The 19,647-nt window shown below is 43.0% G+C and overlaps 1 protein-coding gene across 5 annotated transcripts in view; it reads right to left on the reverse strand.

Moving 5' to 3' along the window:
• CSTPP1 (centriolar satellite-associated tubulin polyglutamylase complex regulator 1) overlaps positions 1–19,647 on the reverse strand; it is a 161,090-nt gene that overhangs the window by 112,820 nt on the left and 28,623 nt on the right. For 4 of the 5 annotated variants that reach the window (XM_081165928.1, XM_081165927.1, XM_081165929.1 and 1 more), the window contains one exon: positions 2,968–3,070. In XM_081165928.1, coding sequence (XP_081022054.1) covers positions 2,968–3,070 — 103 coding nt within the window. Of the gene's footprint in view, positions 1–2,967; positions 3,071–6,663; positions 6,711–19,647 lie in introns of all 5 variants that reach the window. The other variant, XM_081165930.1, reaches the window with a different exon arrangement.

Consider the following 19,647-nt stretch of genomic DNA (forward strand, 5'->3'; position numbering starts at 1 on the left):
GTTGGAGCTGGAGAAGGGCAAATGGGAAGAGGTTGATTAAGCCTGTCTTCTTTAGCCCTTTTTCTGCTCAAAATCCACCTTCTCCAGTCTGTTTCTCCACCAACTTAGCAAAACATACAAGGACCTTGAAGGTTCCCCAAACCTTTCCAACTATGGGTAAAATAGTCACTGAGAAAAGGAAGCTTTTAGCTGAGAAACCAAACGGAGAGGGAAGCGTTAAGTTGCCTCTTCCTGTCCATCCATTTTTCCATCAGATGCTGATTTTTTTTTTTTTAAGCGGAGGACAGTATCAGGGAGCTGTACAGAGCATCCGTTCGCACCTTCCATACACAAGTTGCTGGATGATTCTCTTCTTTATGTCTTTGCTTACAGAAGAATTCTGCTGGGAAGCAGTGAGGAATGTTAAGAATCCCAACAATGTTCACTACACAGACAGCCACCTGTGCCACACACAGCATGGCATTTCCCCACTTGGCTGGGGTTTTTTCTTCTTCACAAGTTGTGACCTCCCTTATCCCTATTGACCTAAAGACAAACACTTCATTCCTGCAATTCCCCATTATTCCAGTTTGTAGGCTTGAGCAGTCACAGCCTCATTTTTAGGACACTAAATTCTTTAATGCATTCATGGTGCCCTTCACATTGTCTGTCTTATCTAAACGAAGGGCTAAAAGAGGCAAGAGAAAATTCCTATTCCTCTCTCCAAATCCAAATTCTACTTTATTCGGTCTGCTTGCTCTCTTTTAAAATGAAAATTGCATTTCTTCATATTCTGACAAGAGAATAAAGGCCGAATGTGTGTGCACAGCCTAAAATGCCCACAAAAGAATCTGTTTAAATCAACCCCCCTCCCCCCACTATATCTGAAAGTGAGGGAATGAAATAAAGGGATGATTCTCGAAAATAAGAGAAGTGCTCGTCAGTGGAGATAATCAGAGGAACAAGGCACTATGGAGAATACCAAGCCTTCTTGTGAAAGAGCCTCATGGTGAGAAGAGCACTTTATACGTAAGAGTTTCTCCACTATTTGGGCTGTCGAGAAGAGTAAGAAGAGAAGCACCAATTCCCTGCCTAAAAACCTGTTGCTTTAGGACAAGGATGGGGAACCTGTGACCTTACAGATGTTGTTGGACTTCCAACTCCCATCAGCTCCACCCAGCATGGCCAATGGCCTAGGATGATGGGAATGTAGTCCAGCGACATCTGTAGGGCCAGAGGTTCCCCACCCATGCTTTAAGATTTTTGTCCAAACCTGTTATACATTAAAATAATGCATGAAGACATATGAAAAGTAAGGAATAGTAAAGCTATTATTGTTACAGCACTATGTAACTGATTTCAGTTATTTCAAATACAGCCTTGTTGTCAGGCACAATTTAACATGCGGCTGGATCAAACATGCCAAATCCCATCCACACTAGTCATCCTTGAGAGCAGAATTTAATTTAGATTTGTTGGTGCGTGTTGCCCATAAATTAAGTTTGGGTTCAAGAATCTCCATCCCTACAGGAACAAAAATTAATTACAAAGATTAACTATAGGTGTGATAGGCATGTTTGTATCAGCCACCTTGTTATACAAACAACCATCAATCTCTAGGCCAGGAGACCTGTTCACAACAATGGTAAAAGATTCAGGTAGGTAGCCGTGTTGGTCTGACGCAGTCGAAATAAAATAAATAAATAATTGTCCAGTAGCTCCTTGTAGACCAACTAAGTGTGTTCTGGTATAAGTTTTCGTGTGCATGCACCAGAAGAAGTGTGCATGCACACAAAAGCTTATACCAGAACAAACGTAGTTGGTCTACAAGGTGCTACTGGACAATTTTTAATTTTTATTTTTATTTCAACAATGGTAAAGTCAGGTAATTTCAAAGGACTAGCTAATCCTGTCATAGTTTCATGCTGCAAAAAATAAAACAATGTAGCAGCATTTTGAGGGTGTCCAAGACTTTGGATGAACGAAGAGCTTGGATGTGGTATATCGATAGATAGAGAACCATCACAAGTGGTTCAGCTTTCCAGTAATTCATAGCAAAACAAAGACTTGAGCCACATATTTTCCCCACACCCTCATACAAACATATAAGCCCACGTAAGAAAAACCACTGTGTGTTAACCAGCTCTCAAAACACTTATCTGTGCTGCTGTCCAGTCTTCCTAAATTTCCTGCCCTGAACCTCCTGCCTCTTTACTCACACTGGCATAGTTTCCTGCACACCTCTTCTGTAGCTTTTCAGAAGCTACAGAAGCTGGCCTTTTTCCATTCTAATTACTCAACCGAATTTTCAGTCCAGTCCCTACTCTCCATTAGACATCAGACTAGATCCTGAATAAAGGCAAAGAACAGAACTAAGAGACTGGTAGTCTACTGTAAACTACTCAAAAGGAAATCCTATTGAATGCAGCCTAAATGTCATGTGTCATTTGTGTACTCCAATGCTACGCTTTGCTTGTTGTTGTTTAGTTGTTTAGTCGTGTCCGACTCTTCGTGACCCCATGGACTAGTGCACACCAGGCACACCTGTCTTCCACTGCCTCCCGCAGTTTGGTCAGACTCATGTTTGTAGCTACGCTTTGCTAGTTAAGTACAAACCAACTTGGGTCAAATTTGGCATGCAATTTATACACTTCCTCACACACATAAGCCTCACTGGATCAAATTCAATTTTGTCAACAATAAAGTCAGCTTCTTTGAAACCCACAGGACCTACCAGGTGTGAACTTGCAATAGGACTGGACAGTTGTCACAGCAAAGGGAGCAATAGTTGGTTGTATATCTAGTAAGTTATATTTCTAAGGCTAAGCATAGAGTTGAGCTGGACTTGGTGGTTCATTTAAGTGCAGACATGTTATATGTATGGGCTAATATGGTATTTGCTGTCACAGTCCCATTCTGTGTTTGTCCTTCCTGTTGCTCTGTCCACTTTCAGGCTAAGTTTGCTGTACTAGGTAGTGATGTACTTACTATTCAGTGAAGAATCTGGCAATACCATATTGACTAATATCGTCTCTGCTTTCCAACAGCTGGCTCACTGCATCTTCCATATATGTGAGGACGTGTTGTTGAGCTGAAAAAGAGGGAACATAAGGAAACTGAAACGTATGACTAGCCTTGGATATAACCCTATGGCTTAAAATAGAGGTTGGCAAACAAGTCTTCAGGACAGTACAACCCACAGCAAACTTCTCCTTCTAAGAGCTCCCAAAGGGATGTTTTCTCAGGGGCAGTTGGGTACCCATCAAAGTAGCATTTATAAAAGTTGACACATTAGAGTCCAAATGGCTCACTAAGGAGAACTGTACATTTTCAAGACTGCTGGTATAAGGGTTGTTAGAGCTTGACAAAGGACACTATTCATTTGCTGTAGAGTTTTTGGACAAGGACAACTTGGTGAAATGCTTTAGCAACTTTACTGCTTTCACAAAAGGCCACACAAGTGGAAGGATATTGGCATGGATGTGCCCCTTTCAGCCACTTTGATGCCAACAACAAACAGAAGGCTTTTCCTGAACTGCTTTAGTGTTGTTCTAGCAGTACATCTGCAGTAATGTTCCTCTCCCCATGTAAGGAAAGGGGTGGAGTTATTCCTCCAACCTAAGAATAACCTTGCTTTAAACTGTGAAGCACAAGAGATAGAGACCAGGGTCTAGTCTGAAGGCACGTGAGACAGTTATTCTCCTGGGATTAAATTGGTCTAGGTCTGGTCAACAGGCGAGGGAGGTCTCCTGAGAACCATATGCATGCCACCTTCAATTATGTGATAAAAAATGTGTAATATAAATGTATATAAAAATAATTGTAAAAGCTCAAGCAAGGGAAAGGGTGAGCACACTAACACAAAAAAGAGGGGGAAGCGTTTTTCAAACGGTGGAATATTTCAAATGGTGGAATAAATAGATTCGACTTCCAGCGAACATTGTGCTGATGTAACTGCTGCATGCAATAAGTACCTCAAACACAGAGCTGCCACATTCTGCGACATCCAGCCAGTTATGCCTGTTGGGCTCCATAATCATGCATTACAAGCAATTCTAGTTAGTGGTGTGTGGATTGCTAAAGAGCACAAGAGCGCTTATTGGAACAATGGAATTTAGTTGGTCCAGCCATGCACAGAGTCCTCTCAGTAGAAGCCCAGTTAGAAAAGGAAGTGCATAAATCTGGACTGATGTATCCTTCTAATTAAAAAGAAATGCAAAAGACACAGTAATGTTCCAGAATCAACTAATAAGGAATGCAGACAAAGCAATCCTATTGAAGTTATCAGAAGGTCCATTCCTAATGCACACAGGTCCATCCTTAAACTATAGCTCAACAGTTCCGATACAAGATTGTCAACTGAAACTGGACGGTATGGTCATATTTAGAATCTTATCTGGGGTAGTTGTCCTTATCCTGCAAGTGAGCAGCTTCAGAAAGTGGTAAGGGATAAAAGGGACATCCACCTAGAGCACCTTATCAGCTGAATCAACCCTGGCAATCAGTGGGCTGACAGATGTTACAGGCAGATAATTCTCATATCCAGATAATTTCAAAATCAGATGATTGCTGGCTGATGAAGACAAGTTTATTACCAACAGCATAGCTTAATACATGCTAATACAGTGGTGCCTCGCAAGACGAAAAGAATTCGTTCTGCGAGTCTTTTCGTCTTGCGATGTTTTTCGTCTTGCGAAGCACGGTCCGTCACAACTGCGCCTCTTCAAGCGGCTTTAAAAAAAAAGCGCAAGACGTTTTCGTCTTGCGAAACAAGCCCATAGGGAAATTCGTCTAGCGAAACAAGGCAAAACCGAAAAACCCTTTAGTCTAGCGAGTTTTTCGTCTTGCGAGGCATTCGTCTTGCAGGGCACCACTGTAGTACAAAAAGTTACCAGCTACTTTTTCCACCCTGTACAGTGTTGACAGTCAACTGGGGTTTTTTTCATCTAAAATTATTTGGGGAACTTTACAAATTTAAGTTTTGGAAACTTGCATTTCTGATATGTTTAACTCACTTTTACATTGACTTGGGATTTGCTTGTGAAAGAGAGTTATATTGTAACAACTGTCTACTAACAATAGAAATCTATAAGCCTTTACACAAGGGCTTTGTCAATTGCACTGGCTTCTAGTCTGTTTTCAGGTCCAATTCAAAGGGCAGCTTGGGGTCAGGTTACTTTTTTTAACGTATTTTTATTAAAGATTTCTTGGTTTACAAAATTATGTGAAATGTCTCTTTTTTAAGTTACATTTTCTACAGATCAGTTTCATTTGTTGAGACATTAGTGTTACCTTAGGAAGAAAGGAGGGGGAAATGGAGGGGGCCATGGTGAGTGGGGGTGGAGTCGGGTGGTGATGTTTCTATTTTACTTAATGTATGTGTGGGGTTTTGTGTCAGCGTCACTTGTGCTGGTTCTCTTTACTATTCCCTTGTGTTTCTTTGCTGATGAGAGAGGTTGGGGTTGGCCTAGGGTGTGGTTGTTTGTTTGTGATTGGCTGTGGTGAACTTTGTTTTCATATTCAAAATAAAAAAAATCCTTCCTGTAGCACCTTAAAGACCAACTAAGTTAGTTCTTGGTATAAGCTTTCGTGTGCATGCACACTTCTTCAGATACACTGAAACAGAAGTTGCCAGATCCTTCTATATATTTGTTTTCATATGTGAGTGGGGTGGGTGGGTGTTTTTGAATCAGGTTAGCCATATTGATTTGTATGCTGTTGGTGGATTCTTGTCATTGTCTTGTTGGGCTGTGTATGTGATAAAGGGGAGCCATACCAGGTGAAGGCGTCTTCTTCCATTTATCCCTATGTCAGTTTCAGTTTATTGGATAGTTTTTCTAATACAGTGGTACCTCAGGATGCGAACGGGATCCGTTCCGGAGCCCCGTTTGCATCCCGAACGGAACGCAAGACGCAACGGCACATCTGCACATCTGTGCATGCCGCGTTTCGCCGCTTCTGCACATGCCCGTGACATCATTTTGAGTGTCTGCGCATGCGCGAGCAGCAAAACCCGGAAGTAACATGCTCCGTTACTTCCGGGTTGCCACGGAGCGCAACTCGAACGCGCTCAACTCGAAGCACATTCAACTCGAGGTATAATTGTAATGCTGTTTCCCATACTATTTGGTACCATTGGTCCATGCTTACTCCTGGGGGTCAGGTTACTTGAAGAATCACCTCCACCCACACGTGCCTAACAGGACTAAAACCACGTTTTGTAGCCCTTACAACTGTTTTTAAAACAGATTTTTTTAAAAAAAGAATAGTATTCTCTAAGAAAACAGCATGAGGAAACATACTTCTCGGTTAAGAATAGCTGGTGATACATTTGTTCCTTTCCATCTTACTACGGACTATATCCCCCCTCCAATATCTCTCTCACCTTCCCCAACATCCAGTCTGACTCAGAAGACCCACAGTTCTGCAAGCCACTGTAGTTGTGCATACTAACCTCTTCCACCCACACATGGTACTTATAATGGAAAGCTCTTTCATCTTGTCATAGCTGACAGGTGGGAAGGCAGGGCAGGTGGACCCAAGGAGAAGCCTAGAGAAGACGATTTGCTAGTGGGCACTATGATTAAAACTTCAGATGAGTTCTGATTGTTATCAGGGACTTTTTCTGTCTAGAACATTATTTAGTACAATGGCAGAATGGGTAAAGCACACCCTGGAAAATACCTTGCAGCTGGTGGTAAGACTGTGAGCCAGAGGTTCAAAGATATTATCTGGCAATAAAAGATACAGGGCGTAGCTTTATTTAATTATTTTAATGCAAAGGAATAAATTTTTTAATTTATGTGAGTGATTAAAGAAAAATAACTCCACGCACCTGTGATGCCTCAGGGAGGAACGAGTCGTGCAACTCAGTCACACTCCTAAGTTAACAGCAACCAGGTTATTTTCTTCTCCTCCTCCTCCCTCCCTTTCCCCTGCGTGCCCAAGTGCTGTGCTCAGTGATCTCCTCCCAGAAATTGTCTGAGCCAGCAATGGCACTCATTAAATCCAAATGCAACACGCTAGTAAAAAGTCCTCACCTCTCACCTAAGAACCTCTTACCCAATTACAACAGGGAGGGCTCCCCGCCCCCTCCACACTTTGGTCTTGAAGATGCTCTTCCCATCTGGTCTGGTCCTGTGGCCAAGCCCAGAGATCTGAACACAAGTTAACTGTTCACACAGACACTTAAAGTGTGGAACGAGCACCTTGTAATCTGCATCTACAAGATGACACTGCGCAATCCATATTTACAAGTTTATATATCACAAAGCACAGTCTCATAATTCTGTAATAATGACAGCATTCAGTGTTAGAAGATATCTCCCAACCAGCTGCAATTTCTGATCATCACAAGCAAATACATCTATTAGCTAAATGTTATAACAAATTCACTTGTTTTTAGAAGGCTTTGAATAATTAATTAACACTGAAATTCTTCTATCCACCTCTTTTGAAGTTTCCCTTTCCCTTTCTCCACTTTTTTTGTTCCTTTCATGGGGTTATTAAAGATAAGTGATCCATTTAAAGTAAGATGGTACAAGGTTAAAACAGTTAATCAACCAATGCAGATAACACATGCAAACATAGATATCTATACAAGAAAGGTCAGGTGAGAGAAAACAGGAAGGGTGGTGGGTGAAGCAGACAACAAAGTTATCATAATCACCACCTAGGTCTTATCAGTGAGACATGGTTATTTGTAACATTTTATTTTCATTGCCTCATTAAACCACAAATCTCGCTCTTAAAAAGGAAATAAATTTAGTATTAGTAAAGTTAATCTGTGTTCTGATCAGAGTTCTAACAAGCATTTTATCACACACCTGTGAAAGTTAAATCATTTGACCGCACTGTGGGCAGACAATGGGAAGCTGATAAGAATCAAGTTCTAATACACAGGATCCAAAGGAATCAAATGGTTCTGTTGCTCCGAGGTAAATCAGTAACCAAGCAGATGGAGGCACATCAAATAATGATTGGCATTATGGCAAATACAGTGCAGTACTAGTAGTGCTGAAGCAGAAAGAAAAGCAGCTGTGTTGCCCCAGGAGGGGAAAAAACACACACAATAAAAACATTAGCCTTGGGGCAATACCTTTATTTGGAAATTGAAAATATCACAACATTGTGTAAAGGTTTTTGAGGTCTCCAGAATTCATCATCAGACTAGATGGTGAACAGGAATACCCATGGCAGTGGTTGTTTTTTGTAATTACAGAGATAGGGAAACAACCATTGTATATATTTGCTTCCCAAGAGGTCCCAGTGTGACCTGATTAACATCTAATACAGCCGAATCTGACCATCTGATGCCTTACCCTGGGCTTGTCCACATTTTAGAATTTTTTAGCTGTTAATCTGCTTTCCCCCTATTTGAATTAGACCAGAGTAGTCCACAGCTGATGTATTTGAATTTGTATATGAAGAACAATCTTGGTCTTTCCTGTTCATACCAACAAGTATTTCCCCCTGCTTTTCAATTTGTTGATTCTATTATGCTAATTAAGTAGCAACAGGGTATGCCCACATATAGCTATGCGTGCACCTTGTTATGAAACAAATTCCCTACCCAACAGCTGTGCAAAAGCACACGGTCAAATTGGGCAGCTGTAAATTTGCTTGTGCAGTTTTCTGGTTTTGTTTAAACCTGAGGGCTCAAAAGAAAATATCTTGCCATATAATACAAACACAAGAGTGTCATCATGCTACACTTTGCTTGGCCACACACAGGTGGTACTGTGAACTACAGTGTGGCAATAGACTTCAGAGAGCTGTGGGGCCTTCACAGCAGTGTCTGAGGGCTACGTGGCCTAGGTGAGTCACAGAGCAATAGTCATGACAGGTGCGGGCAGTTCCTCAGCAACTGTCCTGGTCCACTGCCGCTATTGTTCACCTCACAGCCGATGCCATTTCAGCCTTCTCCTGTGAGCAGGATAGTTGCTGAACAGCTGACCTGATCTGCTGTGACTCTTCCTTTGTGGCTCATGTAGGCTGTCGGCCTCCCTTCATGGGAGAATGCATAAAGGGAGGGGGGTTCCTCTGTGGCTAATTTGAGCCTACTTGTGCTGCAGTTTCCCCCTTCCTCACAGGAGAAGCGGTAAGGGGAAGGGAGGTTTGGCAAGGCCCAAAGGGAGAGGGGAGGGAGATATCTATCTCTCCTTTGTGCCTTTCCTCTCTCCAGGTAAGAGCACTCTGTTAATGTTCAGAGGTACCTGATTTGGGGGTTCTCCCACTCTCTGCCTCAGGCGGAAGCAGCAGCATGAGGTGGAAAGGGAAAAGGTCTACTGGGTTACCTTAGGCAATTGAAAAATGGAGAGTAGGGGAGCAAGTAAAGGTGAAAGACCCCTGGATGGTTAAAAAGGTAAAAGTAAAGGACCCCTGACAGTTAGGTCCAGTTGCGACACTCATCAGTCAAGTTCAACTATGGGGTGTGGCGCTCATCTCTGCTTTCAGGCCGAGGGAGCTAGTGTTAGTCTGCATACAGCGTTTCCGCATCATGTGGCCAGCATAACTAAACCACTTCTGGCGCACGGGACACCGTGACGAGTGCCAGAGTGCACGGAAATGCCATTTACCTTCCCGCTGCAGCGGTATCTACTTATCTACTTACACTGGTAGACTTTCGAACTGCTAGGTTGGCACAAACTGGGACAAAGCAACAGTTCATCCCGTTACGCAGATCTGAACTGCTGACCTTCTGATCAGCAAGCCCAAGGGGGTTGTCAATGAAGGTTTTGTGCAAATCTGAGGGACCAATTCTTGGGCTGTAGCCCTCTCCTTGCACTGTTTATTCTGTTATCACCAGGTTGGGCACTGCTTTTCTTCTGGGTGAAGACAAAGGCCAAGTAAGTAGTTCTGCCTTCTCTCCTGTCACCCAATAGCATTTCTTAACCTTCTCCACGTAAAGGACCTACTACTACCTCGTTCTTCCTCTTGCTTTGAACATAGCCGAAAAAACCTTTAAAAAATATTTTTCACGTCTCTTACAAATGTGGTAGAGTATACTAAAAAGGGGCAAACACTACAAAGAAACAACTGTCGTGTAATGGGTGCTCCCTAGCTTTAAATGTAAAACAAGAAGACCCAATTATGAACTGAAAATTGTAATCATAATTTTCCTGACATTTTCCTTAAGGGGAAAAAACCTACCCACTCAATAAGCTGTCAAGTCCAGTGGGAGGTCAAAACGCTTACATGCTGCAGGGAGGGGGTAAAAATAAAGCCAGCAAGCCCATTACATATTGCCATATCCCCTGTCTCTCCCTCACAGACATTAGGACTCCACTATTGTATGTCTGAGCACTTTCTGTTATGCTGCTCGGTAAGAAAACAGGAGAAAGTGCTGAGGATTATGAAGCAGTTATTACTGGAGCTTAAGCACATGCCGCTCTTGCTGCAACTTTACTTAAAGTGGAATCGTGTGTCTACTCAGAAGCAAGCCTCATTAATTTAATGGGACTTACTTCCAGGAATATGGGTGAAGGATTACAGTTTAAGAGCTGTCAAGAGAACACTAAAAAGAGAAGTCAGAGATGGTGAACAACCGCTTCAGAAATGGACAAGGGATGGCCATTCAAATCTCTCGTATTAAGTTCTAAAAGGATTAAAACAGTATCACATAGCAAACAGTACTACTGCATATATCATCCTGTTTCCGGTAGTGGTTTTTGTTAAAGCCTAGCCATAAGAACATTTTTCAGTCTTTTCAAAGCTGCTACTGCAAAAGTCCTACATTTAGAACTTCATCTGTAATTATCTTCAAAGCACATTTTATTAATTATGTTGCAGATAAAAACTGTACCAGATACATTTCCCACTTAAGCATCTATTTACAGGAAGAAACTCGCTGGCTGTTTCAAATAAAAGAATAACTTGGCTCTAGCATCTTGATACATGTTTCCTGGTGCCTAAAAGTGACAAGAGTGATTCATGAAACTAATACAGTGGTGCCTCGCAAGACGAATGCCTCGCAAGACGGAAAACTCGCTAGACGAAAGAGTTTTCCGTTTTGGAGGTGCTTCGCAAAATGAATTTCCTATGGGCTTGCTCCGCAAGACGACAATGTCTTGCGAGTTCCTGCTGGTTTTTTTCCCCGCCCCCTTCTAAGCCGCTAAGCAGCTTATCAGCTGATCCGATCAGCAGATAAGCCGCTAAAAGCCGCTAATAGCGCTAATCCGCTAATCCGTCAATGGGCTTGCTTCGCAAGACGAAAAAACCGCTAGACGAAGAGAATCACAGAACGGATTCTTTTCGTCTTGCGAGGCACCACTGTATTTTGATTGCCAATCAGGTAACAGTTTGACAGCGACTGTTCCAGTGTGTTTTTTGAGCAAGCGTAACAGACACAAACAAACAAAAACACAGGCACAAACTGGGTTACTGCATGTAAAATCCTATGTTCTGTCTACAGAGGTACGGTGGTTTCAATCACACAAAAGCACCAAACTATGCTCGCCAAACGTGTCTCTGTATACACACAGGGTGTTAAATACTGCTATTAATATATCTGTCAATATCTGTATTGGATTTGAAACTGTTTACATAGATACATATTTTGACTGCTTTTATATAAAAGTTTTTAATTGTTTCTATATATGCAATTGTTTTATAAGTTTTATTCTATTGTTAAATTGCTTTGCATTGCTTCATATGAAATGATTTATACATGAAATAAATAATTGTGCTGTAAAAACCTTTTCAGCTATGAAAATCTTGATTTTTGTGCATTTATGTGACAATCACATGTAACCCAGTTGTTTTGCTTAAGCCTGCATAACAGCAGCAGAGCATACAACTTTTAAAAAAACCCCAACCTTATCCATTTAATATTCCACAGTTTTTATGCCAAAATCTTAAAACTGCTTTTTAAACCCAGGGAGTCTGGAGGTTAGTGGAACATTACCCTCTGGTCAGTAGGCTGCTAAGCACACATTTATTATAATGCTTTCATTTTCACGGTGCAGATTTCTTCCTTTAAATTGGGCCGTTTTTCAAGGTTTGTGACCTTATCTTCAAATGCCTGTAGCCAGGCTACTATAGCTGACACTCTAAAAACATGTCCTGCCACAATAGCTACAGTCCACTGAACTATTCAAGCTGTCAGCCAAGAGAGTGAGAGAGACATGCACGTGAGGGCAGTTTTGCCTTGGCAGCTGATCCCATGCTGGCAAAGTTGAAGGTGCTGATAGTCAGGAACAAGCTGCGCTGCATAATAAGACCAACCTTTGTTGGTTATATGCCTCACTGACCGCAATGCGACTTACTTCTGAGTAAGTAAGTCCTAAAACATGTATTTTTAGAGCACTAAAAATATTTGACACAGTGCAAGTTTATCAGATTCACCATTTCCTGTTTCATCCACTGGGATTTGGCTAGCGTTACAAGTTTTGAAAGCTAAACCCAGAATTGGAGGGATTAATTTGGTTAGAAGTCCCACGAGGCAAAAGATATACACACCTGGGATGCAGCTCTTAAAGAATATAAAACTTTATAGTTCAGTCTGTTTGCTTGGAAATATGTCCTTTAGGGAAACTGGTTTCCCCCAACAAGTGGTTGTGTGTTTGTGTCTGTAGTGGTAGTGGTGGTGGTGGTGGTGGTGGTGGTGGTGGTGGTGGTGGTGTGTGTGTGTGTGTGTGTGTGTGTCTTTTGATTTTGAGGCTTTATGTCATAATTCCTAAAGCACTGCCTCCAGAACAGACCTATGGGTTTCAATGGTAATAATTTGATATTTTTGCCTCCTCCAGTCAAACATTCTGTTATGTAAAGCACAAAGTCATACCAAAACACAGGAGACTGAATTTCTGAGTATTTCCTACTAAAAATTGCTAGGGTCATTTTGTTCATAACCATCACTTAAGACACCAGATACACAGGCGGAATTATAAATTCTATTCTACTGAACTGATTCTTTCCAATCATGTCTTAGATTCATACCAGACAGCCCTAAAGATTATCCAGGACAAGACGGGCAAATAACCAAGACAAACAAAAGCTCAACTATTGTATGCTGCCAGGACCGATCCTCTCCGTTTTACAGAGTTTTGTGACTCTGACACTTTGTTAACCTCAGTATCGCTCTTCAGAAACTCAGGGGGGTGCTCCTACACTGTTTGGCAAATGTGCTGGTCTGGCACGTCATTCAGCAGATAGTGTTACAACGCAGGGTATATGCTGCTGATCTGGGACATGTGTTGTGAGGCTATACAATCTGGCAGTATTTTACCACTAAGGACAACATGGGTCAAATGGAATCTAAATTAAGAACAAAAGAATTTCTCAGTCTTGAGCTCAACTGAAAACAAAAACTTCTGTGTTTAGCTAGCAAAGCAATGCCAATGCACAACCTTTTACAGATAGCCCATCCTCATGCAGCCATGCAGCCTGGTATCACACACCCTTTTTGTGTGTGCTCAGAATCAAATACTGGTATGTTGCTCTCCTCTATGATGGGAGGATGAATGACTTCAAGTGTACCTTGCCAGTTAGTATATGACGGCTGTGACACATTGTGACAATACAAGCCAGGGATGTCCCTCTTTTTTTTTAAGTGGCCCTGTTTTTTTGTGCTGCGCATGTCATTTTGGACTGGTACACTGCACCAAGGCGCTAACACTTTCCCCATGCCTTTTCTACTCAAATCATTATCCCAGGGTCTCCCCACATTTTTTCAGTCTAAAATATCAGGAACATAGGGAGCTGCACTGGCCTACCAAGCTCAGTATTGTCTAAAATGGTACAGAAATGGCACTCCAGGGTCTCTTCCAGCCCTACCTAGAGATGCTGGGAATTGAACCTGGGACCTTTGGCATGTAAAGCAGATGCTCTTCTCCTTCCCCTTCCCCATTTCTCTTACGACTCAAGAGGACTGAATCCAAACTAAGTTAGTTGCATTTAGGACCCACTGAAAGCAATGTGAGAACTCCAGTCCCACTACTTTCAATGGGAACTACGTGTAGCTAACCTACAGCACTAACATCCTATACATGTTTACTCAGAAGTAAGTCCCACTGATTTTAATGAGACCTATTAGCCCAAGGTATTTGGGCAGAGAGTTGCAGCCTTAGTCTGGAGCCGATGCAGAATCTTTAAGCGTTAACTGTGAATGCAATATTAATTACTATGTTTCTTTCACTAAAGTACTTATTATTTCTAAACTCCTTGCCAACCAAATAGTTAAATGTACGAAGGCAGGAGAGCAGGCAGGCAAACATGAAAGAAGGAACAGCTAGCTAGAAGAAAGAAGAAAGCATCAAACGCATCTGCAGTGCCCCAAGAGCTCGTTTTCATGCGCTGAGAGTCAAGGGCTCTCTGACTGGCAATGGCAGAACAGCTGCACCCCACAGCGCTTCCCTTTCGTAAGAGACGCCACAACTCTGGCATCAACCAGTCCCAGGCTTTACAAAACACAGACCTTCCCTGGCAGGGGGCTCATGTTCTCACATGTCCACAGCTGGCACAAGATGAAGGGGAAAAGGATTCTGGTAGAGAGGGGAAAGAGAGGAACTTAGCTCAAGAGAGGAAATAATTAAAAGTTTCAAAATCGCTCTGAGAAGAGTAAGCCCTCCATTAGACCTGGAGTTGGGAAAGCGCTTCACTGAAAGGGCAGCACTTCGTCAAAAGAACCAAGAAATCAAAGCTATGAAGCACATTCAGATATGGTAGAGCTTTGAACTGGGAAAGTTCCTCGTGGAACAGCCATACATTCAAGCTGCTCCGCCTCAACCCCACATCTACAACGGGGAGATATTGATGGGCTGGTACCATACAGAATGGTTGTAAGGATTACTGAAGTTCTATATTTAGAGTACATTGACCACAGCAGGTTTTTAGTAGTGTCCCCTTGGTTTGTATTGTTTAATGCTATTCCCTTTCCAGCTGCTGGTTGGTTTGTTTTTAGCAACCACTTTTTTAGTGGTCCTCTTGACATATTAAGTTAATACCATTTTCTTATGATAGCTGGTTGCTATATGTGTTTTCAAATATTGCATGATTACAAATATTGATTTCATTTCTTAATGAATCCATTCTTGAAATGCATTTCAAAAGGCAGGACATTAGTAACCATACCTAGCATTAATTTCGTTAATGTTTCTTCCTCTGCAACATCCTGAATTTTAACAAGTGGCTGAAATACTGTACTTTAAGCATACAAAAAGGGTTGATATCCTCATCTTCAACCCCATCTTTAGTCACTCCACATTAACTATTGCTTTCATATCAAAATGATCCTGTTTTAAGTTTACATTAATTTTGCCTTTTCTGCAGTCGGCTTATCCCCTATAGGTCCTTCCTCACAAGTTGTTTCTGCTTCTCTATGGTAAATCTTCCTCAGTGGTGGCTTGGGCCCATTGAGAATGGTATCCAGGCTGAAGGAATGGAGGCCAACAGTAGGTGGAACCAGAGCCAATGACAAATGGAGCCTACCAATTCCAGTTTTGTCTAGAGATGAGAAGGCACAGATCCATTTTTTAATCAATTTTTCGGGGGGGGGGGGCTTTTTTAAAAACACACACAAACGAACAGAAAATTGGGGTAGGCCTGTTTACCCTCCCCCATTTTTTCTGGTTTTACCAATCCCCCGCACCCTTCATATCTCTAGTATTGTCCCCACCCACCTCTCTGTTGAGTTCTACAAAGCAACACTGAGACTACAGAGGAGCAAGCTGACAGCCAGTGCTACCTCTAGGCTGCTTGTAAGTTAGACTGCTCACAAGTAAGAATGCAGGCAGGTGCCGGCTGGCTGAGGCTAGACTGGGAATGGCGAAGTAGTCCCATTTGCCCTAATGAACTAGTATCCACTATTTCCCCATATTTAACAGACTCAACTTTCTGGGTCCATTATACTTTGAATAAAGGCAGCTCTGTTCACTACATGGGGGCAGGGATTCAATGCTTTGATATAGGATGGAAGTCTCCATATACAAGGGTAAGGAAGAAAGGTTCAGGGCATTCAATTCTTTCATATAGGATGGCAGTCTCCATATACAAGGGTAAGGAAGAAAGGTTCAGGACAGGTTGCACCACTCCCCAAACATCTATGCAGTTGATGGAGGCAATTGCATTACCAATAGGAAGCAGTCAGGTTTTTTAAAAGCCCCTTGCTCTTTAACAACTGAACATGAATGGCATAAATGAGAACACTGAAATCCAAACACAGGACAGCCTTGTTCTGTTAGCTCAGTTGGTTACAGCGTGATGCTGATAATGCCAAGGTCACATGTCTGATCCCTGCATATTCCTGCATTGCAGAGAGTTGGACTAGATCAGAGGCCGGCAACCTAAGGCCCATGGGCTGGAAGTGGCCCATGAGGGTCGCTTAACTGGCCCATGGGCAGCCCCTGAACCGAGCCACCCACTCAGTGATTTCCAACGCACTGCGCTAAGCCAGCGCAGCGCGGCACAGGGACTCTATTCCATGTATCCAGAAATCGCTTCTGCGTATGCCCAGACGCCAAAAATTGCTTCTGCGCAGGTGCGGTTTTCGGCGTCTGGGCATGTGCAGAAGCGATTTCCAGCCCTGCGGACATACACAGATGCGATTTCCGGTGTCGTGCTGTGCCAACCCAGCCCAGGGAGGATCTCCACAGGAGTGATCCAGCCCAAGCCCAGTAAGCCTTGCCAACCCCTGGGCTAGATGATCCAGGAGGTCCCTTCCAACTTGTACCATTCGGTATGAATGAGGTTCTAATGCAGAGGTATGGACAAGACCCAGGTGCCTCCATAGTCCAGGCACCTCCAAGCACAACCTTGATCTCTAGTCCCTGAAAATATGTCACAGAATGTGTAACAGAGAAATATTGCAGCACAAACTGACAAAGGGGGTGTTCACTACAACAGGGTTGGGATGGGGGTTTAAAAGGACCCAGCTCGCTTAGTTCCTTCTCATGTGTGTAGCGGGGAGGGGGACGACTTACAAGACACTTCACCCATCCCAAGAGAGAGGAGGCTGAGCTTTGAGTCTCTTCAAAGAACACCTGATACACAGCCTGGGGCAACAAACAGACTTCTGAATGAGATTAACATGATTTGGTTTCTCTAATCACAATTACCTGTAGTCTCACAGCCAGTTAATTCTATTAACAAGGCCTTGAGAAACACAATAAAGCACCTGGAGAAAGGCTGCTATTCTCTCCAAAGAATTTTTTTTAAACAAACCCAGGTCAATGCCGAAAGAGATTCAAAAGCACTTTCCCAAACATTGCTTACTTTTACTGGATTCATATTAATCAAACAAACCCTTAGTCAACAGCTTTTGTGAAAATCATATAGGCGCTCCCCCACACCCCTGAAATAAAGTAACTCTTTTAAAAGTGTATCTGAAGAAGTGTGCTTGCACACGAAAGCTCATACCAAGAACTAACTCAGTTGGTCTTTAAGGTGCTACTGGAAGGAATTTTTTTCTTTTAAAAACAACAGACCTGAGCATGATCTATACAACACAGGGACGGGACAACCAACTTATTTTTTACTACAGCAGCAGCCTACTTTTGAGAGAACTGAACTTCCCAAATTCCACACAGTACAGAAATTTAAGGCAGGTAAAAGTCAACAGATTTTTCAAACAGTTTCCAAAAAAGTATGAATTTAAATGTAGGAGCACAAGTAAAAGGGATGAATGGGCTAAATAGGTAAGCAGATCAAATCCATCCATTATTTAGGAGATTATGACCTAGATTTAAATATATAATTGAGAACTAAAAGCAGATATTCAAGTTTAGGGGACAAAAGGCTGGGAGGCCTGAACTTCAACATAATGACATGAAATTATTATTGTCTCCTCCCACATAACAAGACCCTAAGATCTGGTTTGCCAGAAGCAGCTTAGTCATGCTGGCCACATGACCTGGAAGCTGTACGCCGGCTCCCTCGGCCAATAAGGATGAGCGCCACAACCCCAGAGTCGGCCACGACTGGACCTAATGATCCTTTAAGATCATTTTCCCAGGTGTCATGGCCAGATGAAGAGGAGAAGGCCAGTAGCTCGGTAGTAGAACATGCACTTTATTTGCAAAAGGTCTTGTGTTCAGTCCCTAGCATCTCCAGGTCGGGCTGGAAATGTCCCCTGCCTGAAACTTTGGAGAGCCAGTGCTAATACTTTTGCTGACACTGAGCTAGATTGACCAATGCTCTGACCTAATATAAGGCAGCATCCTATCACCCACCCTTGATGTCAGCGGCGTAGCGTGAGTTGTCAGCACCCGGGGCAACGCAAGTAATTTGCGCCCCCTAACCCGGGGCAAGGCAAGTAATTTGCGCCCCCCCAACCCCTAACCTGCGAGTTGCCGCTGGCGCTGCCGCGCAAACAACGCTGCTTGCCCGAAGGAGGATGGAGGCAGAAGCAGCCGCCGCCTGTGGCTGGGCCGAGGGGATGGCGGCAGCGGCAGGGTGCAGAGGCTGCCCGTGCCCGGCCAGGCGTCGGTGGCGGCGTCGGCGCTGCTGCAGCGGCTGCTCCTCCTGCGAGCAGTGAGCGGAGCGCAGCCACAGCGACGGCGGGGGGCGCGCGCGCTAGGGCGCAAGGCTGGCGGTGGCGGCGGGGAGCCCGGCGGAGGAAGGAACTTGTCCCTTCCCTCTGGACTCGCGCCCCCCCCCCAGATGTTGCGCCCGGTGCGGCCGGCACCCCTGGCACCCCCCACGCTACGCCACTGCTTGATGTGGGCGACTACTAGAGAAGTTGTATTTTCAGTGGTGGAGAGGCTTGCCTGGTGCCCAAGTTGTGGTCCTTTTAGCACCTTTTTATTTTCTAAAGCTTTTCAATCTTAATAAAAGTAATAATTATTGTTTCTTAGATTTTTTTTGCACTGTAGCCTTCCACTGACACTATTTTAATTCTGGTTTTATTCTCTTATTGTTTTTAGTTTTACATTTGTGTTTTATGTCATAGTTTTATACTTTTGGTCTTAATTTTTACTTGTAAACTGCTCAGAAAAGCTTTGTTTATTGGGTGGTATATACATGTTATAAAAAAGGGGGGGTACATTCTTTTAAAAAACCGAACACACAGAATCATCATATGATGACTGAGAAATTTGCTCTGAAATACTAGGGGGTAAGGGAGCTGGCTTCAATTGCATGTCCACTCAACAGAGTTCTTGGTTGGCCAAATCAAAACATCTGAGCCTTTGTTTCCTACACTTAAGATGTGGCATAACAATGACCAACCCCACTGGATGGAGCAAGATAATGAGCATTCAACTAATAAAATTAGCCAGTTTTATACGAAGTTAAAAAAGATAACAGAGCTGGATGGTGCTTTCCCACAGACTGGCTTATCCAGTGCCTTCAAAGAAAGGCTTTTCCTTATGGGGCTGTTACTTATTTGCTTAAATGAGTAGATTTTGAATCGTGTTACTGGAAAACCAAGGAGTTATCTCCTGATAAGGAGCTTATCGGGAGTTCCTCAATGAAAAGTTCAGCAAGGACAAACAATTTTACCTAGAAGACAGCTTGCACACTACTGCCAATCTGCTCCTGCAGGGGAATATTGGGCTTGTTTTAACCTAAGAGCATTCTCATTTCCATGCAGGATCAGCAAAGACCTGGCCAAAACCATACATGAGCGGAGTATACCTTTTTGATCATTCTGCTCAGTCATCTGCAATGTGCAGGAGTTCCTTGGCAGGAAGCCAATGTGGGAAGGGTTCTTTGAATATAGATAAATAAATAAAT

The sequence above is a fragment of the Podarcis bocagei genome (genome assembly GCF_964188305.1).
Source record: "Podarcis bocagei genome assembly, chromosome: 1".
NCBI lineage: Eukaryota > Metazoa > Chordata > Lepidosauria > Squamata > Lacertidae > Podarcis > Podarcis bocagei.